Source organism: Dysidea avara, chromosome 3, assembly GCF_963678975.1.
Source record: "Dysidea avara chromosome 3, odDysAvar1.4, whole genome shotgun sequence".
NCBI classification, from domain to species: Eukaryota; Metazoa; Porifera; class Demospongiae; order Dictyoceratida; family Dysideidae; genus Dysidea; species Dysidea avara.
The window spans coordinates 19339552-19361501 of record NC_089274.1 but is presented as its reverse complement, the minus strand read 5'-3'; the positions used below and the strand labels follow the sequence as shown (position 1 = coordinate 19361501).

At 39.3% G+C, this 21950-nt stretch overlaps 3 protein-coding genes across 3 annotated transcripts; 1 reads left to right on the top strand and 2 right to left on the bottom strand.

Annotated features, from left to right (window-relative positions):
* Positions 1-3331: 3331 nt before the first annotated feature.
* On the bottom strand, positions 3332-4957 carry LOC136249964 (cytosolic acyl coenzyme A thioester hydrolase-like). The gene is made up of 2 exons (XM_066042098.1): positions 4654-4957; positions 3332-4540 (listed from the first exon to the last, which is right to left on the bottom strand). Exons 1-2 carry the CDS (start codon positions 4874-4876, stop codon positions 3489-3491), a joined length of 1275 nt encoding a protein of 424 aa, XP_065898170.1. The 5' UTR covers positions 4877-4957; the 3' UTR covers positions 3332-3488.
* Positions 4935-5559, top strand: LOC136249965 (DNA-directed RNA polymerase III subunit RPC10-like). The gene is made up of 3 exons (XM_066042099.1): positions 4935-5126; positions 5181-5268; positions 5313-5559. The coding sequence occupies exons 1-3, from the start codon at positions 5016-5018 to the stop codon at positions 5438-5440; spliced, it is 327 nt and encodes a 108-aa protein (XP_065898171.1). The 5' UTR covers positions 4935-5015; the 3' UTR covers positions 5441-5559.
* On the bottom strand, positions 5476-15796 carry LOC136249963 (trafficking protein particle complex subunit 9-like). Its single transcript, XM_066042097.1, has 18 exons — positions 15112-15796; positions 14197-14788; positions 14074-14145; positions 13661-13732; positions 13475-13609; positions 12719-12903; positions 11228-11407; positions 10920-11059; positions 10523-10605; positions 10338-10464; positions 9664-9889; positions 8609-8688; positions 7825-8551; positions 7228-7504; positions 6831-6924; positions 6675-6773; positions 6497-6621; positions 5476-6010 (listed from the first exon to the last, which is right to left on the bottom strand). Exons 1-18 carry the CDS (start codon positions 15732-15734, stop codon positions 5621-5623), a joined length of 4227 nt encoding a protein of 1408 aa, XP_065898169.1. The 5' UTR covers positions 15735-15796; the 3' UTR covers positions 5476-5620.
* Positions 15797-21950: the final 6154 nt, after the last annotated feature.

Here is a 21950-nt window from a genome sequence, read left to right as displayed (position 1 = left end):
TATGTAGACTCCCCTAACTGGCCGGCACTTCTCTAGCAAATTTGGTTCCAATCGGATTAAGGATCACAGAGCTACATAGGTGTGAAAAAAAAAATTTCCCGGGCTAGATGGACTGCCCTTGCCACCACCACCAGCACTAGGTGTTAAAGTGCTGGACAGCTGGAAATACCAGCAATCAAATATCTTCTTTCTTTTTTTTAAAAAAAGCAATCAAACAAGGCCGCCAGACTTCAAGCGACCCTCGGAGTAGGCCAGATCAATATTAGTGGTTGATGGACGGCCAACTGAAGAGCAATGACCCCTAAAACACATCACTGCAGATCTTAACAATGAAAAGCAAAGCCTACATCGCAGCCAGAATAAGCATTTGCTGTAATTAATGCTATGCTTCTCAGCCAACATTGAAGCAAGCTTCCTGAAAACTGTTGTAGCAGTGGGCCCCATGCCACCAGTAGCTGCAAACACCAATGGTGAAAAGCAAGCCCTCTCAACCTCTCTAACACGTTCATCATATGCCCATATTTTCTCACATTCATGAAGCTGGTAACATCTGGACAATTGGGAGCGAAATAAGACCGCGTAAAAGGGTTGAAAACCCTGACATAGAAAAACGCACGCTGCCTCAGTTTCGACCCCAAAAAATCCCTGGCAACAATGATTGACAATCAGTTAAAGTTTCACGATCATACCACCACAGTTTCCAAGAAAGCTAACATACTACTAGCAGTTATTCACAAGACTTTTCAGAATTTCGACCATACTACATTCATCAACTTGTATAAATCATGTATCCGCCCAGTGTAGAGTATGGTAACATCATCTGGGGACCGCAATACATTCTAGATCAAGAACAAACAGAGAAGAGCCACAAAATTGGTCCAGGATCTTCAAAACTGCACATATAATGATTGCCTCACTGCTCTAAACTTGCCATCACTTAAATACCGTAGACTGCGCAGAGATATGATAATGTTCTACCAGCTATTACACAGCCATTTCAGTCTAGATACATCAAATTTGTTTACTACTGCAATTTCATCAACAACTAGGGGTCACCATTACAAGTTATTTAAACCTCAAGCAACATCAAGAGTGAGATCTACTTTTTTCACTGTACGAGCCATCAATGACTGGAACAGTTTACCCAATCACATAGTTAATTTGCACCACACTTAATGATTTTAAAAATTTTCTCGACAGTGGCTGTTCTACTTCATTGTATGATTATTAATTAGTTAATTATTATTGTATATAAGTTTTTGCTAAATAGTTGCTAATTTGTTAAATTCTTTTTGTACAGATCAGGCTTTACAGGCTCCTTGAGCCTTCTTTACCTGTAACACAAATACTAATACCAATACTAACAAAAACATCAAGACAGGCACCATCTTCACTATTGGTAGTAGCAAATTGCAATGGCTCACCATTAAGAGGCTGGAGAGCAGGCTCAACACCAACAATTACATCACCTTACATCACTGCACACTTCACTCAACAGACCGGTTGCAGTTAAATCCCTGGCTTCATTGTGGCGGACAGATGGAAACCCGCCACAGGGACAAGTAAAGGCATGCTCCACACAAAAGGGTTTACCACAAACACATGTCTGAGGCAAGTTAACAGGTTGCCATCCAAATCTTAAACACAGGGCATCGTGAAACTCCTCCTTACTTAAGGCAAACCCATGTTCAGCAATAGGTAGCATCGTTAACCAACACGACGCGCCTCGCTCTGATGCAGCTTCAAAGGCACGTCGCAATTGTGGAGACAGTTGATCACAAAGCAAGTCTGCTTGAGCAGATAGATCATTTCGGCGTGAGACCTGTAAATCAAGCTTGTACTGGTACATTTGTTGATAAACATCTAAGGAACAAGAAATACATTTTCTTAAAAGATGCCGGGTCAACTAGAGGAGCCGCAACACGGCTAGAAGACAAAAACGATAAGGAAAAGTGAACGGTTGGAATAATGACACCAAGCCCTCCAAGGCGGGCAGGCAGTGAAAGGAGCTCTCGTTCAATGGAACCAAATGCTGGTCAGCCAGTCATTGCAGGAAGAAAATGAAGGCTCAGGACATCATCAAGTGAATGGAAAAGCTCAGGAATGAAAGGCACTGTCCGAGCAATATATACGACCAACGGTGCAGAAACACATGTGTAAAGGCTGTATATGCTGCTTGTGGTTGGGTGATAGCAATTTCAGAAAGTTTCTCCATCTCACCCACCCATGTAGAAACCTTGTTTTGAACATAACTCTTCAGAAATTCATCAGTGCCCAATGCAGAGCCAAGGTGACGCTTACCAGCATCAGTGATGACCACACCAGTGCCCCAAAACAGAGCCCTAGCCTTACGTAGATGTTGCGGCTTCACAATAAGGCAAGTCTTAACGGCATTTGGAAAATATTCAAAATCAGGTCCCACACAAATGAAGTGATCCCACCAACAGCGGAGACTCTGCAGGGAGTCACCTGCTGAGGCATCGTAAGTATACCACATCTGCGAGACATCAATGTTAGCTAGTTTCTGGATTAGAGGCACAACACCCAGAGCATACATTGGCATTGTCAAAGGATCTCCCTGGGTCGTTCCCTCTTGGGAAAGTAAAAAGGATCTCCCTGGGTCGTGCCCTCTTGGGAAAGTAAATAGTTACCGTCAAAATTGCGTTTTCTTTCTTCCTGTTAATATACTCACGGTGTGGCGTGCCGGCTTCTTGGGCTGCACGACACACTACCGTGTGTCTTGATTTTACAACTCATTGTATAGAGCTTGCAGTAAGGGTTGTCAAGAAAATCTTACATAGAAATTTCACTCTCTAATTGCAAGAACCTTAGGCATTTGCTGTCCTAAGAATGGTTCATTGTCTCCTATACAACTTTAAAGCGTCTCACAACTTAATTATATTTTATAAGATGTATATCCAAAGTTAAATGTTCAATTTCACTCTGTGTGTGTGTAGTCTAAAGAATTACTTAAATCTTAGCTCATTAACATGGGAGAATGATTGACTTCATCAATGAGACAGTTTTATTGATGAGGAACTAACCAGAATAGTCTGTTGTATAATCTGGCCATGCTATTTTGTTTCACAAATCCAGTGGGTCAGTATTTTTTCTTACAAAACAAGAAAGTCACATGAATGATATGCTAATATGGGTGTAGATTGTACAGTAAACATCAGTGTAGGAGATAGCTGAATGGATCACTTTGTATATAGCTACAACCTACTTTCATGCATATATTCAAATAAAGCAGTCAGGTGCAGCTATTTTTCCTAAAACACATGCAAATCAACTTGGAGTGAGGTTTCATCCATGTGCAAAAGACAGCAGTTTTTTACCACACCTCCAGTCATGGTTAGCAGTAATTATCAGAAATGTTCAGTATAATGAAACATTAATTCATGGGACACCAGTTTCTAGTCAAATATCTCGATACCACAAGCGACAGCTTGAAATAGCACAACACATTAACATAATAAAATATATAATTATTGTTGTAGTTTCCTCATCTCTTTCCTAGCTAGGTGTCGTTTCTTGCCATCCTCAAACATTTTCTTATGTTTCTCAGTGACTAGTATTAATGGAGGTATTTTCTGAGCTTGGTGAGATCCCTTAGGTACAGACACATAGGTGAAATATGCTGTGTTGGTACTCCTGCGATTACCAATAGCCATCCCTTCAGCCTGAACTGTCACAGCTATCTCCATGCTGCGCTCACTGGCAAATGTCACACGACCTCGTAGAGTAACTAATTCTCCATTAACAACAGGAGAGATAAAATTTATTGCATCTAAACTGATTGTAACGACATTTGTACGACAATGCCTTGCAGCAACAATGACAGCACACTCATCCATCAGCTTCATTAGCACACCACCCTGCATGTGACCACTAGTAAGACAATCTGATGGCAACACTAAATGAACTAAGGCACTCTGTGAATGATCTGGGGTGCCTACCTCTGCACTGCTGCTATCACAAGCCTTTAACACAAGAGGATCGATCTGTTTGCCATTTAACTGGTCTTGTTTCTGATACTCATAACGTGCTTGTCCTTTCCTTTGTTCTTCATCAGTTAAGCTAGTACAAGGAGGGACTGCTACTGGGGTCAGTGTTTTACTGTAATGTAATGACTCATCAGGAGCCTCGATGGCTACATACCACAAAATAGCATGGTTGGTTTTCCTAACTTCACCAGTTGTCAAATTCTCTGCCCACACATCTGCAGTCACTTCAATAGAATGTGCTGAAGTATATGTGACCTTTGCTTGAAGTTTGGCTAGTTCTCCAATGTACATTGGCTGTAGAAAGTCAGTGCGTTCAACTCGAGCAAGTGCCCCAAGTAGTGGTTTGTCTTTATCACTGGTAGGAGCACTATTACAGTGTCTAGTGGCTGCAACAAATCCAGCCTGTTCTATCATAGACAGGGTGGTACCTCCATGTACATTACCGACAACGTTAGCATCATCTGGTAACATGATACGACCAACTTCCACATTTTCTGATGGACCAATAGCACCAGTCTTTGTTGCCTTGGTACCTAGAAAATATAAATTGACTACTAACACCTCGACTAACACTGTTTGTAAATTTGTGGCTAGCTAATTAGATCACCTGGTGTAGTCAAAAGCTTCAACCTTCATTATGTCTTACCCAGTTTCGAATAATGACGAATAAAAGAGTTGAGGTTTATTTGCATGGTATCCTTCGTCGTTGTTAGTTGCCCACTGGCGGGTAGAGGAGTACACGAGCCGTTGTAGCTCCATAGGCCAGTCAAACCATGGCAAGTTTTAATTCCGCACAATGTCTTAGACTTTCTTGTATGTAAAAAGGTACGGAAAGGTTTGCAACACTCTGCCAAACGCTTACTACACATGGCCTCAAACCCTGAGCTCAAGCCAACTTTCCAATTAAACAAATTTTTTACAACTGAAACTTTTCGATTAGAATCAAACGCGCACACAAAACTTTTTAGACACGCCATAGTCGGAGCAGATCGAGCGAGCTACTCGGTGATGTTTCTGTTTTGCCCAACATGTGGTAATCTACTTGTGGTGGAGGAAGGGCCCCGTTGTTATAGGTTCGCGTGTAACACGTGTCCTTACGTACAGAACATTGAAAGAACGGTAAACGCAAGAGTGATTATTTGTGGAGCAACTGAGGTATTTCCACATTTACAGGTGGTATCCTACAAGTTCCCCGCGTTAAAGAAAGTGGACGACATATTGGGAGGTCAGGATGCTTGGAAAAATGTCGACTCTACTGAAGGTAGTGTTTAAGATTAACGCTATAATTTACTCACTACTTTTTAGAAACTTGTCCCAAATGTGAACACCACAGAGCGTATTTCTTACAAATACAGACCAGATCTGCTGATGAGCCCATGACCATCTTCTACAAGTGTTGTAAACCAGAGTGTGGACACCGATGGAAAGAGTAGACTAACTGACATCAACATATTAATGAGGTGCTGGATCGTGGGGAGAATTACTGTTAATAATATACTGTACATGTCACATTAAAAATTGTTTCAATCAATAAAAATAATTAAAATCCCAATTCTGTTATTTCTAGATATATTTAAATCATAGGAGGACAAGGGTAAATCATGTGAGGCTTGTTACATGTTAATTGGTTGGTACACATCCAGTGTTAGCAATGGTCCTGTAATCGTTTCTTGTAGTCTATTCACATGAGGTGGTGGGGTGTCTTGTCTGTCATATATTGGTGTTGGGGACATGGAAGGCATTGGACTACGACGACTGTGGAGTGTCGTTGAAGACGGCAATACTGGTGACACACAAATATGTAAGCTATTCCTCTTTGATTCATTGTTAAGGGTCTTCTCCAAGTGGCTGCTACTGTCTCGACTAGTCCTCCTCTCCAGTGAAGGGTGTGTGGCGATTGTCTCACCAGTCACTAACTGAGAACACTTGATGCTAACACGATAAATTCCCTTACATAAGAATGTCATCGCTATTCTGTGTTGGTGAGATTCTGAAGGATTTAGCTGGAGGGAGAGATAAACATGCAAGTAACACTAGGCTGCAGCAGCAGTACTGAATTAATGATGCATGGGTGTGTGGGGGCCTGGGGCATGACTGCTGAGAGACCTTGAACATTTATGTGGTTCAAAAATTGCTTGTAACTAAAACTGACAGATATTATAACTAAAAAAACAGTGCGGCAGCCCTGGGCTAAGCACACAAATATGCATTAACACACAATGGAAAAACAATCAAAATATTATTGTAATTTCTAACTAAATTCATGTCTGGTCTGTAACTATTTGGAAATGGAACACACCATTTCTGTCTGTAATATTTATATGAATACTCTATTAGAGTATCTCAATGTCTCACAAGTTTCCTCTAAAAGAGCTCTCTCACTGAATTTTCCGTTGTATCTTAATTTAAGCTGCACGACAAATAGAATACACACGTGCACGCATGTACTGCACACTCACACACACGCACTACCTACTACTTACACTTACTTTAGGAATTACTACTCTCAGTGATCCAGAATAGACCATTTTACCAGTGAGATTACTATCAGGTGCTCCGGTACAATGCTCTTGATGAGGTTGTACTATTAGCAGTAGATTAACCAGAGGAGATGCTAGGAGTGGGGGAAGGCATTAAATAGAGAGGTTTGATCATGGAAACACTCACAGTGGATACTGGTTAAAGTGATGGTGATATTAATCTTGTTGTTGACTGGAACCTTTGTTGTGCCATGAAGTAGTGGGCTGGTGTCATTTAGCAAAACATCTAAAACAACAACAACATGAATACACTAACAACTGTATCAGTACTGTGACCACTTACCAAAGAGTAGAGGAATGTGTTTCATTATACTGAGCATGTCTGCTGGTATGGCAAACGCTGATATAGAGTTGCTACTCCGCTTCCCTAACAATGACTGGAGGTGTGTTAAAGAAATAAGTGCTGTCTTTTGTACATGGATAAAACCTCACTCAAGGTTAATCTTACGTTTCAAATAATGACCTGACAACAGTATGCTCTATTCTCATTTAGTATGGCCAAATGTACAATAAACAAGGTCTGGCCACACAAGACTATCCTTGGTACAGTGAAACCTCTCTTAGAGGCAATTTCATCCTTAATGTAGTGACCATGTCAAGTAAGTCCCTAAGGTGCCTCATTAGTCAATTTGATGGCCTTATTAACAGTAACTCTATACTCAGCAACACACAAAGGATACACTGGTCCATGTTAACCTCACAAGGTTGGCCAAGTGCTGCTGGTACTGCTCCAGCTCTTCTTGCTCACTAGCTTCCTCCAAGTCCATGAGGATAAACTTCTTCAGCTCAACCTCTACTCGTTTGTTGCACGAACCGTCAATGTTCCAGCAGTGTGTCTGTGTGGGTGTATCACATAATGACCCATCAACTGGGGACTGGTGTACTGCACAGGATAACTCCAGTGGATTAGATGTGGCATTAGTGACGTTGAATTTCAATGTGAATTTATTGGTAGCCCTACAGGATGAGAAATTTGTGACCTGTGAATTTAAATATCTAATTGCAGAAGAGGTTGGCCATAAAGGAGTGTATAAGTTTTTGTAAAAATAGATGAGGTGTTTTGTAAACAACTATCAAGCCTATGTACACTCCTAGATTATACATGGTCTCTAAAATTCTTGTTAAAAAAGGGAAAATTTGCATGCTAAGTCTTGGAAGTCAAGTTATCTTGCACACATCACCAAGTGTGTGTGTATAGAATTGACAACATCAGTTTCTCAACTAGACCTACAAATGACTCATGACCAATTTCTTCTGGTATTGCTATAGTTACTTACTCTCCACAAGGGAACACATCAAATTGACTGAAGTTAAATGCCGGTAAGATTGTTGTAGTCACACATAACTGTGTCTTGCGGTAATATCCTACACTAGCCCCTGGACCACCTGTGTACTCTACCTCAAATTCAGCAGATGCTGTTTTGTGTGTCAGTAACGATTGACTGATTGAATCAGAGTCTATTGTAACAGATTCAGTATATGATGAATTACTGATAATACTTAGAGGCCTTTCATGTACACTGCTCATTGGTGAAGTTGGTCTCCTCAATGAAACTTTACCGCTTGCTGTACTCAGTCTGTCAGTATCTATCTCATCCAAAACTTTTTTCTTTCCTTTAACTTTAGCTTCCTGGACACTGGAAGTAGATGAGTCTCTGCTCAAAGTTCCGATACGCATTAATGTAAAGGTGCCAAAAGGTCCTTTGCTTAGTTTAGATTTCTTTGCAGCAGCAGGGAGACTTTTAGTTCTCTCTTGATAGTTTGATTTGTTAGGTGCTGCAGGTGAGTCCCCAGGAACAGGAGAATCAGCAATTGGTTGGATTAGCCCCGGGGAAAAATTGCTACCACTGTCAGGAAAATCCATCTCCTTTTCTTCCGATACAGTCTTCAAATGAGGTGGAATGTTTGCACTGACTTGTACTCTTAGTTTAACATTACACCCAACTGCCAGCGGTAACTCTCTCTGTACTTCTGTCTCATCAAATGTAAAAGCACAAAATTCACCTACAAAAAATAACATGATATTTAGCCGGTGAAGTTTTACTGTGTGTAGTGACTCACTATTTTTATTTTGCAGTTTGATTTTAACAGCAGTGACTGGATGCTCCCCAGAGTTATCAATCACAATATCCAAACTGGAGCTAAACACACACCATTATGGAACCCTCCAAATTATAACAAAGAAAATAATATGAAAAACTGAAGAGTTTTTTTTGTCTGAAAAGTGCTTAATGTTTTGTTATACAGTGGAGAGAACTAATATGGGGTTTAAAGTATCATTTACTATACAGAGCTTTGTTCAGTAACTCTCTAATAGAGCACACATCTGTTGACTGACGACTACTTTAATTGAATGGTCGAATAACTAACAAGTGTGAAGTTGCATGTACAATCACTTATGCAAAATATATTGAATACTTAAGTAGAACACTCACTACTCTAAAAGAATAATCATTTCAATGTTTGTAATCAACCATCATGTCAAAGAATATGCTTTACTATAGGCAATTTGTATTCGTAGTTTCATGCATTTTGTAATTCATAAATTGTTTCATGATTACTATTGATTCTGTTGCTAACAAAGCGTATCTCAAGCCAATTGCTTTAAAACTACAAATAATGCATGGAAACACTTCTCCTTGTAGTTTATCACACTTTTCTCTTCTCTATGCAACAATTCAACCTTGTTCTTCGTTTCAATATGTGTACAAGAGGGATATACCCCTTTTCAACTCGCAAGAGGTGTGTTCATACAGCCTTTGCTTCACTGTTTGCTTTCCCATAAAGTTTAGCTGATGAGGGTGTAGACAGACATCCATGCACACATGCACCCACACAAACAATCTTCCCAATGCAATTAAAAGAACTAGCAAAAAGCCAACACTAGCATGAAATTGGGAGACAATTTACCAGGATATAGTGCCCCCCTAACAACATATACCCAAAACCAGTAGTAATTTGCTACCAGTTTTAAAGTCATTTTCAACTAATAAAGTTTGAGCAAAATAGAGTTGTACTACTGCATCACTTTACTGCTCTTTAGGGAAGAGAGAAGCAACAGAGAAGCAACACAAAGTACACAAAATGACTTTAACAGTCCCAAAGTGATGGCCTACCTCTCTCCATCCATCATTTCCAACATGTTATTGCTCTCAATGATGCTGACAATGCTGTTACGATGCTTGTTGCTGTTGCCGCTGTCAAGGACAGGGGCCTTGACACAACTGGGACCAAGCAGTCTGACACGCAGCAGTGGCAAACTCGGCACAACATGTATGATGGGGTGATCCGTGACACGCACTATGCACTCACTCTTAACGGAAAACACTACGGCAGAATATCCTGGGGGCATACATGACAAATCATAAATGCTCTGTGTAATGTTAATATGTCTGCCATATTTTGTGAAGTACGTTTTTGCAAAGACAAATCTTATCACACACTTACTGATACATTTAATGGTTTACTACTATGGCAGAAAACAAGGTATCATTAGCCAACCAATAATTTCCACACCACAAACTAAGGACACATAGAGAAAGGATACAACATCGAATCACAGGGAGGCTTGGTCTCTATAGTAATCCCCACCTAATCCAACTTGAAATTCCCCAAATATCATTTGTGTACAAAGTTCAAGCCTGATTCTCAGGTTATTAAAAATCTGACCTTATTAAGCAGATAGCTACATTAGGCAGGCTGTGTACACAAATGACACAGTGGGCATCGTCAATTTGGATGGTTTAGACAGGCGACCATATTACATATATTGTGCTAACAGCCAACTCACCCAACAGAGTTAGCTTGCCAGTAGCATGAGGTATTGAGATTAGAGTGAAGTGATGTGGCTCATGGTCAGGTGACAGCACCAAACCAAACGGTATCGACTCCATGGTTACACCCTCTGATAGGATACACTGTAGATTCCATAGTTACAGATGTGTCATTGCACATCATCACCATAAAAGACCTCACCATTTTCTCAACCTTGATGTCAAATGGCAGAGGGTTCATGATCGTCACAGATACCTCTACGGCAGTTCCTTCTACCCAGAACACTACACAAAAACAAAACAAAATGTTCTAGCTGCTGTACCACTGAACTATTAACCACTATACTGAGTGAGTGAAAGGCCATTCACACAAAAAATTTATTTTCACAGAAAGAGGAAGCTTTATCTGTGAATGTAAGATGCAGTTTGTGACTTATGGGCAGTAGTGTCCCTCTATTTGACCACTTTGGGGCCTTCCTAAAATGTATTGATCCTAGTTACCATACATACCATGGTTTCAGAGTCTAAATGTGTGTACATTAATGCCATGGCCTGATCACCACTTCAACTGGCTCACTATTCTCTTATAGTTGTTATACCTTCTTTTGGCTTCTTCTTCTGGTTAAGTCGAAGTGACGAGTAAATGAAAGGACCAGAGTCTTTGTCAGTAGTTTTCTGTACATAACCAGGATAACGATGGGGGTGTAGATGATCAGAAAGTTTGCATGGCTTAAAATATCTAGTACAAAAATAAATATAAAATCACTAACACGCATTTGATCTTGTGAAACTAGTCAGGTACTATGAGCCAATCCTCCTGGGGGGCAGCACTAGTAACCCACAGGAGGTTATACCATGTTGCATTCATGAATAAGGTGAGGACAACCAATGAGTTGTATTCTCATACCTGACTTTAGGAATTTCAGTAAGAGGCACTGCATGATTAATTTTCTTCTGTGTCAGGAAAGGGACAAAGTTTTCATTCTCCTGTGACTGAGTGGCACTCTGTTCCAACAGTGATGTGATTTCCTCCAACTCTTCACTGCTCAAGTACATGTAGAGACTTTGTAGGAGGACACACATCAACCTAAACAACAGTAAAAAGCAAAAGAAACTTTGTGTATACCTGTGTATGTATGTATGTGTGTGTGTGTGTGTGTGTGTGTGTGTGTGTGTGTGTGTGTGTGTGTGTGTGTGTGTGTGTGTGTGTGTGTGTGTGTGTGTGTGTGTGTGTGTGTGTGTGTGTGTGTGTGTGTGTGTGTGTGTGTGTGTGTGTGTGTGTGTGTGTGTGTGATGAAGTAGCTAGCAAGCTTGGTCTTACCCTGAGTGTCCCTAAGACGAAACTGCTGGTTGCTGGGATTGGTCTAACTGATCATGACCTGGCCCCATTGGAACTGAATGGAGGTGTAGTGGAAGTTGTTGATGAATTGGTCTAACTGATTATGACCTGGCCCCACTGGAACTGGATGGAGGTGTAGTGGAAGTTGTTGATGAATTTCGGGATCGAGGCATGTGGTGGGGTGGTTAGTGAAGTTAATTGTAGGATTGCACAAGCATCCAGAGCTTTTAGTAGTCTCCGTGATTCTGTATTCACTGCTTCAGACTTGACGTTGGAAACCAAGAGGATGGTGTATAGATCTGTAGTGTTGGGAGTGTTGTTATATGATGGTGAAACCCGAGCCCCCACTCAAGAACTGGTTAGTAGGTTAGACAGGTTTCACCAACGATGTGTTCGTTCAATCTTGGGTGTTAGCAGATCTATTCAGTGGAAGGAACATCTTACTACTGCTGAGCTGTTTGGTAGATTTGGTATGGTAGAGAGTATTGGTGACTTACTAATACAGTGCAGGCTAAGATGGTTGGGACATGTTGCTAGAATGTCAGAAAACAGACACCCAAAGATGCTGTTATTTGGCTGGCTCCCTCAGAAGCGTCCTGCACATGGTACTAAGCTTTGTTGGAGGGACAAGATCTGTCAGGATTTGAAGAAGTGTGGGATAGATGAAACATCATGGTATAAGGAAGCTCAGGATCGTACCAGATGGCATTCATTGTGTACTTATGGACTAGATAAACATGTGATGGCGCCACCCTTAAACAAGCTTTTTATTTGTGCCACCTGCCATCGCTCATTTAGGAGAACACAAGATATTGTAAAGCATAAGTGTACCACCACTCCTCCTCGTTGAAGATAGGAAAGAGTGACCACATCCCTGGATGGCATCATCTCATGATGGCTGGCAAGTCAAGTGTGTATGTGTGCGTGTATTGGTGTGTGCGTGTGTTGTTGGTGAGTGCGTGTGTTGTCGGTGTGTGTGTGTGTGTGTTGTCGGTGTTTGTGTGTGTTTGTGGTATATATAGTTCTAAACAACAAATATTACAGCACAACACTATGCACCTCACAGCTGAAGCATTCTGGTGCATGTACTTGGTCAACACTACAAGATCCTTCAACACTTTAGCCTGCACCACTGGCCACCCTTTGGGTAGTAACTGATGATGAACTGTCTCCCCATTAGAGTCATTGTCTACATCAAGTGACAAACTAAACCCCGGGAGACACTCCTTGAGTAATTCATAAGACTACACAAGGAAGCAAGCAACAAGTAACATGAAGACAGAGTAACAGTTTATATATACGAAGCCAGGCCTGTTGAGTCAGCTTTTTGCTAAAAATAATTTTATTGCACAGCCCATTTTCACACACAGTCCACTAAATGGTTATAAAATAAGTGAGGTCACTATAGGGGAAAATTCTGAAGCCACTAAATTGAGAAGCAAGTAATACTGTTACCACTGTAACATTATACAGTATATTAGTGTGTAGCAAGTTAGGGTATGCTAGCATTTCAACACAACAATGCTATTCTGCAAAAATCCAGTCTAGAAATGTGAACACACAGGCTTCTTTCTAGTCAGTGACTGCTTTTGTACAATAAATAAGTATCTTTGAAGATGGCTATAGTGCGACAGGGTCATCTGTGTAAATCAAATGGACAATCAAAAATTTTGAATCTGACAAAATAACATTTCTAAGCCTGTAGGTATAGGATAGCCAATAATACGTGTGTGTATGTTGGGCTATACACACATACGTACAAAATCTACAGACACATACTTACACGCGTGCTCAGACACACACAAACACACACACCTGATAGAGAGTTTGTGGATGAGAGTCATTACACAGTTTAAATGACTGTAGTGAAGCATAATGGGTCATCATGGATGCCTTGCGTTTGAACCCCATTAACGCATATATGGCAGAAATTGTCTTATACAGCAACACCTACAGAGGAGCAACACACATACACATCACACAATTAAAGCCATTCCAAACCTTGTCATCTTCAGACACATATGACTCCACCTTGAAAACTCGATGAAGAGTCTCGCAAGCAAGCATATAACGCTGTGATACAGAGAGAATTACACAAAGTTATTACATCAATACTAGCCTCATACTATGCAAGTCAAATTGAATTGTGATACAATTCGTGATATCAGTAAATCAGGGCCGCACAAAATTAAATATTCATTTCTTATGCTTACTGCATCAATGCCATTGGAGGCTGAATGCAGTTATTCAGCATAAGCAATTAGCCCAAGCTAAGAAAGTTGCACGTTACATATAATTATACTGGGCTAAGTGAACCACTGTATTTGATTCAGCCATCTTCTTGAAATCACCCATCCATGGATGAGAATGTTACATGTATCACCTAAAGTTCCCATTTTTCATCACTAACTTACCTTCTCAGAAACTAGAAACTTAGAGAACTTCAAGAGACCTTCAATGTGAGACACACCGCCCACTGGTCCAGCCTACAAAGCCCACAATCAAAACAGCAGCTAAAGATTGTGATATTAAACTACCTTCCCATAGTAGTGAAGTGCTCGAGTAAACTTATCCACAATATAATCCTTCTGTAAAAGCCGCTGTAACAGTTTTCCATCTATATCATCTTCCTCTACTTCATCAATATGATCACTTTGTCCAAACTCTTCTAATTCTTTGTCTTCTACACTTACTGGTTGTTCAATAATTGTGCTAGTCCCGAAATCACTCTCTTCTTTGTTTCCACCATGACTGTAAGTCTTTCTTACAGGTTTTGGTGAACTTCTTGATATATTGTAGTCACTAGAAGTTTTAGAAATTGTACTTTTCTGTCTAGGAGAACCAGGCCTACTCCTTGTAGTCAACCGCTGACTGCTCCATGGAGAATGTTTCCAGTTTATTCCATTGGAGAAGTCAAGTTGTGATAGAGATTCATTGGACTTCATGATGAGGGCAGCACAGGCCAGGCCCTCATATGCCGAGCCAAGCCACAACCAGTCATTATAGGAACGCAGCATCTCTATGACGGCACTATACTGTGATACTGCCTCTTGAACACTTCCAGATACAAGGTAGGTGTCTGCAATTTGTTTACGTGCTCTAGCAAGACAGTGCTTCCTGGGGTAACTCCTAGGGTAAACATACATCAAATACCATTGCAAATAGCCTGACAACACACAACAAGCAAAAAGGCTAAGCCTTTAACTACCATGCACAAAGTCACACTACCCAGAAGGAGACTAGGTGTGCACTACTCAGGTACTCAGGTCAGTACAGGCAAATCCTGGGATCATCCTGCAAGAGGCTGTACCATGAAGCACACTTTTCTTTTAGCTAATTAGCATGTACACAATTAGAGGTGTTAATAGTTTGTATTCATAGAAACCACGGGCAATCTCATACACTGTCACGTTTTACTACATAATCATAATTTACATATTGTCTTGACTTACTTGTCATTAGTTTCGGTCAAGCGTTCAAATGGAGACACCAGTATGGGAATTTCCTTGTTCGTTGGTCCTAGAATCTTTAACATATCCTTCAGCCGTGACATTAATACACCATGTATGCCCAGAAAGAAGTCTTTTAGTATTGTTGTTATGTCTTTACCTCCAATTCCTACTGTGCCTGAATTACTTGTTAAGTCAGCATTGACGGCACAAAAGCCACGTCTGAAGTCTAGTTGCTCCTCAATCCTCTTCTTGTTCCCAAATACAATACATCTGGAGTCGCACAGTGTCCGCCTGTATTTCGTTGTCACCTTCTTGAATTCGGATTCTATTAGAAGCGCGTCTTCTTCATCAAAACACTGGGATACCGCCAGTATCCCGATCACCTGCTTATACGCGGTGAACTGTGACCATTCCGCACCACCCTGCCCCCACTTGGGCACTGTACTGAGAAACTTGAAGTGAAGATAGTTGTTCTTTCCATCTGGAGACCGGTAAGCTGATAACAAGTTCAGCGTGTCCAATACTGACGAGTATAGAGCAGCGGTTACTTCTCCTAATGGTAGTACAGCGATGTACAGGCTGGCGTTATCTGATGCGTCCTGTGAGAAATCTATCACTGACATATTGCACCTCTAAACCGAACCCCACAATCAAATAAACCTTTCATCGTTTCAGTTAATCCAAGCCATAGCGGCGTCCGTTGATTCCAGCTAGCCTATTATAACAAGTACAAAACTACACATGGATACAAAACAAATACATGAACACAAATAGCACTGTGACAAAAAAATGTAACAACAAAGTTATGGTATAGCTAAATTACAAAGATGCGGATTGAACAAATCACATGAATACAGAAAAGAACGACTGTCCAGCATTAATAACAACAGTAAAATTATTCTCATCATTAGGTAAATCGTTGTACCATTGTGAGGTCCTGTAACAAAAACTGAATGTCTTTATGAAAATGTTAACTACCTAGGCAGATTAGCAAAGATAGAACATGCTCATGATGGTGATGCCTACCAAACAGAATAGGTAGTTGCAGTGCATGGTACCTATACACTACATTCCACAAAACTGGCAATGCATTGAGCATAACGAACGATCATGAAAGAGTCCAGTGGAAGCCACTGAAGATGCTGGTAGTGCTAACTACTTGTGCAAATTCTTACGGCAAAGACGCACTGCATCCTCTTGAATCTTCATAATGATTGAATATATATAGTGAAGTGCCCCACACCAGAAGAGAAAAATAGTGAGTGGTAGTGTTATATTCAACAATTAAGAGTTTTTAATAGCCTTTTAAACTATACTGTGTCTGTGTGAATGTGTGTATGCCAAGACATTTCGAATGCTATCTAATAGCTCCAGTTAGATTCCTGTTATAGTATAATTGCTGGTGTATTGAGTATTGCCAATATGTAAAATCTTGCATTTTAAAATATTAAAAGATAATGACCAATGTTTTGACCAGCCAAGCAAGATATTTTATAAGACATGCAGTCTTCAGAAGAACAGATAGTACAATAGAGCTTGCATATCATCTGCAAACATCAGTAGACAAGTGATGGCAGTTCATTAACATAATTATAGAGAAATTTAAACAATTTAATTAATGGACCAAATATCATAATGGAGCACATGTTTGCTTAATGCATATCATGAGTGGAGCCAATTTTTGGCAAAGCTTAATTTAAAAATTGGTTCTTCGGCTGGCCAGCACTGAAGCAACAAAATTAAGTTCTTAAGATTAAAAAATAAATAAATAAAACTGACAATCAAAAACTTGAAAGACAGCGTAAAGCAAACAAAATGATTCCATCTATCAGGCATTTATCATACATTACGACAGATTAAGACATCTAAACCTACCATCTTTACAACACCATAGACGAGGGGTGCAGATACTTGTACCAAATTCTCAAAGGCAACTATGACATAGTTAATCATTTATAACAATAAATAGCTTGAGTTTGGCCGCCTTTCACCCACTTCTACTGCAACAAGAGGTCACACAAAGAAATTATTCAAACATCACAAACAAGATCTAAATTTTATAGTAACATACTATAATCAATGACTGGAATTTATTACCCCAATTTATTGTTAATTCTCCCTCTGTTAATGATTTTTAAATCACAGCTGGACATACACCACAGTAATTGCTTATTTGATTTTACATAATAATTAGTATAGTTATAAGTACAAAATCTGTTTATTGATGTACAGGCACAAGCCTTTATCCTCAAAATACAAATACAAACAGCATCAAGTCTATATCTTCAAGCTCCATATGGACAGAATGATACTATCTATACTGAGGAAAATAATTATAGTATCGTTTAGTTTTGGAGGGAGGATGTGTGGGGGGTACCCACTTATACAATTATACAGTGGATTGTGCATCTGTTGTCAGCTGCACTCAATTATACTATGTGAAAATCAACCAATGATAGGCGGGCAGACACATTTCATATTTGAACAAATCATCCTATTGGCTATTTTTCATGTGGTATCACTAACAGGAAAGAATTGTACTGCGTGACGACCATCTTGTAACACCATAACTAGCTATACCATTACATGAGACTGACTCATCTAATGTGACCATCAATAGGCAGTATTCACTAATTCAGTCATTCCACTACATCCAACAACTGGCAGACACTATTTCACCAAGAGTTTTACCATGCTGTAGTCTCCAGAGGCCTAATAAAGCATAATTTAATGAAGAATTGTTTTTAGGTGTTGAAGTAAACCTTTGCTAAAAGATTTTAAAATATATTTAGTGGGGTCAAGCAGCACTACAATTGAACCAAATTTCAGGAACTTGTGTAATTCCATTATTAAATGCATGTTTTCAGGATTCAGCTCAATGCCAACTTTAGCCCTACATTGTGCCTTTTGGTGTACTATATATGTGTACTATATACAGCTTGTACACAGTGCACGTATCAAGGGACTTAGCTACTATACCCTTCCTCCATCCCATTTCTTTTCAGTTGTAGTGCAAGCAACAGGTGAAATAAGCTAGGCAAGTTTCATATCATGCATGATTCCATGTGTATAGCTGGTAATGGCAGAGCATATAAATACCCAAAAACTATATGGCAACTCCTTATTTAGTAGCTAGTATGGGGGTGCATCATTTTATAGCCATATTTTTTCTCATACATATCAGTCTGGTGCCATTTTTTTCCTTTGGTTCAGTGTTAGTAATAATGATAATTAGTAAACTATATATGTTACAAACAGGGGTAGATCGGTGGGGGAGGGGGAGTAACCCCCCTTTCAGATTTTTTATATAGTGTTGCTCATTGAACATAGCTAGGCACCTCAGACATAATTCAAACATTTTTTATGCAGTTTATGATATAATATAATAAATCTGCTCTAGCAAACTATTACCTGTGGCGGATCTAGGTTTTTAAAAGGGGGTTTCTGAAAGTTGGTATAGCTGAATAAGGAATCTGATAACATTTCTCCAGAAAATTTTGAGATTTTAGAAGCTCTGGAATTGGATTTTAGGCTACTTGTAGTTAGCAATTACAATAAACCCATTGCTTTAAACTGTGAATACTATAGCTATCTAGGCAAAGATGATAACTATATAAGCTGCATAGCTTTGATTGTTCTATTAGAGTAATTACTTGACTGCTCTATTAGAGTATATCGATCGTTTTTAATGCAGTGGGGGATGAAAAGTGAAGTGTTGCTGAGGGTTTAATAGCTATGAATGGTGTTAGTTAAGTGCAGCTGCATGCATGCTACTGAAATACAGTGGTATCATAGATAATATACACCCCCAGGGGTGTATATTATCTATGGTGGTATATAGTTGTTTACTATGACAAAATGTCAGTACAACAATGTTTATGTATTTAGACTATCACTGAGCTAAATCGAAACCCCAGAAACCCATCTGGATCCGCCACTGGTTACCCATATAGACATAGCACATAGGCGGTGGAGACGGGGGGCCAGGGGGGCCATGGCCCCCCAACTTTTTTGGAACACTGTTTGTAAGAAAAGATCGAGATACTCTAATAGAACAGTCAGGATCTGAATACTCTAATTATTTATTATTTATTGTTAATCAGCAGGACCCTCCAGGGGTATAATGTTGATGTGCAATTACATGTGTACAATTTCAATTAGTTACTTAACTATATAAGTATGTACAATTACGACAAGTTACTTAATTATATATACGTATGTACAATTACAATAATAAACTATAAAAATATATACAATTACGATAAGTTACTTAACTATATACATAATAGAGCAGTCACAGTATTCAGAGAAGCAGTGTAGTAAATTACTTAGCTACGCATGTGTAGTTATAAATAAGGAGATATAATTGGTGGAGAGCAGCTATTGTTAGCAGGCTGTGACCTTTTTTTTTTTTTTTTTTGGTCTTCAACTCACAGCTGGCCTGGCCCCCTCACTCTTTGGCCTGCTCCACCGCCCCTGGCATAGCACAAGGGGAAATAGGTGGATTGAGCACCCTCTACATTTAGAAATCAAGATAGTCTAATAGAACAGTCATTTATTCTAATAAAACGGTCAACAGTAACATAATTATAAAGCACTGTTTGTCATTTTAAGCAACTAAAGCACCTGTTCTAAGTTGAGTTACTGACTCTATCACACCCTATAGTGTTTACTCTGGAGATGAAAAATCATGCAACTACACACATGTTTATGATGCTTGTGCAGGGGACCTTATGCTAATTCTGTTTTGTTGATTTGATTTGAACATTCAATAAAATGCATTATATGTTTCAGCTTAATTTTAGCCAAAATTAGTACAAAATTATTCTCAAAAGGTCAATTTTTCAGTTTCCTTATAGAGTTTATAGCTACCATATACCAGCTTAGTAGCATTCAGCATTTTCATAAACATTAATTACATATTTTAGTCAAAATTGCCAACATCAGAATGTTAATTTCCTTAGGGAGCAGCCTAGACCTTTGCATTATATTAATTCTGGTTTTTAACTCAACTATACTATTAACATTCATACTTCCAATGTTGAATTATCAACAACTTTCAGTGAATTTCAGTGCTTTGCACACTGTGGAGTGACTTCTACCTGTGTGCCCCCCCTCCCAGCAATATCCTGCAAGGATCCGCCCCTGACAAATTTAAACAATAAAATATAAAGTAGGAGAAATTAGAAGATAATAGGAATCATTAGTGATATAATAAGTGGACTCATGCAAAGAACAAATTAAATCCTTTCTTTTCTGATCAAGTCAACTTGATACAAAACTATATATTTAAGGATGCTATGTACAGTTTGCGTAAGGCTTCCCAAGTCACATGGCGAAACAGGTTATCTCTTTTATGCTGATGCAAATATTATGGACGTTAATTAGCCTGTGGCTTATTACTGAATTTTTAGCACCTGTGTATTAGGCAACAGGTATACCCTTGCCATTCTACACCCTTATGTTTAAAATAGAACTAGTCTATAATTTTTCACCCAAAAGGCATGAAAATTTTGGATTAGTTACTGTAGTAATTTTGCTAAAAAAGAGTGTTTGCGGTTTTTTGATAGCAACTTTGGGTGACAAATAGCATGGAAGTGAAAAGCAAGATTGGTGGCAGTATCAAACTGGAAGTTTGTACTGTTTTGTATAGTGTATCATGAAAGTATCAAGGCTCTAGTATGTATACTGTAAGACTAGTTCTAATTTAAAGGGAAAAATTATAACTCGCATTCTGCAGCAAATTAGCAATTGGGTTTGGACTAAAGTGTGTTCTAGTGTTAGCTTATATCCAGTAAGAAAGTACAGTATATTTGCCCAAACCATTTGTAAGTTATGGTAATTTCATGGGAGCCATACATGAACTGTACAGAGCAATGGCAGATCCAGGATGGGGCATTTGGGGAAAATTCCCCCCCACCTTGTAGAGGAGTCAGCTATACTTCTGATTAAAAATTAAATTACTAAACTTTATTTCAGGCCAAGATCAGTTATAAGACTTATGAAAATATGGACATTTTCCTGTTGATTAAGACATTCAGAGCTTTTAATATTTCACAACCATCTGCAAAGGCCCAAAATGGCTAAAGTAAGACACTACTAAAGGGTGATTATTTGCTGCTTCAAAAATGCAGCAACTAACAAGAGAATCTGGCTCTCTCCAACCACCTACAACTTGTACCCCTCCCCTTTCCATCTCCTGGATCCGCCCCTGCAGAGCATCCTTAAGGTAGAGATTAAAATGATCTCACAAACACTTTTTGCTGTAATACGGGTCGGGTCTATCCAATCTTGAGCTATTGGTTAAACATTATCAGTTAATAGCTTTTGTGCTTTTTACTCAGTAATAGCTATATGGTTGTGTGAAGATTATTTATGGGGTTAAGACACTGTCAATGGTTTAATGGTTCTACCATGTCTCCAGAGCCACAGAAAATAAAAAGAAACAAATGAAAGGACCTCTTCAAGTTCCTTGATTCCGACATATTGCATTGGTTAAGTTAGGTATTTGCCATACATCCTATACTATGATATGTTTGAATGTATATAGTGATGTTGGATGGGGACCTCTATTCTTGATCAACAGAAGTTGAGAAAGATAAATGCAGATTTCTACTGATACTCTATATAGTGCTATAACATCATGCAATCCATGCATTGCCAGTTCATAACTATATAGATGTCTCAAAGGTGCATGGTACTGTACAAAATATTTAAAACAATTCCCTGAATTAAGTACAGATGCAAATGCAACAGAAAAATTCTCTATAAGATTTTAGTGGTAACAAGTACATGTTTACCTATGAAAGAGTATATAAATGTAGGCCTAAACTTCTGTT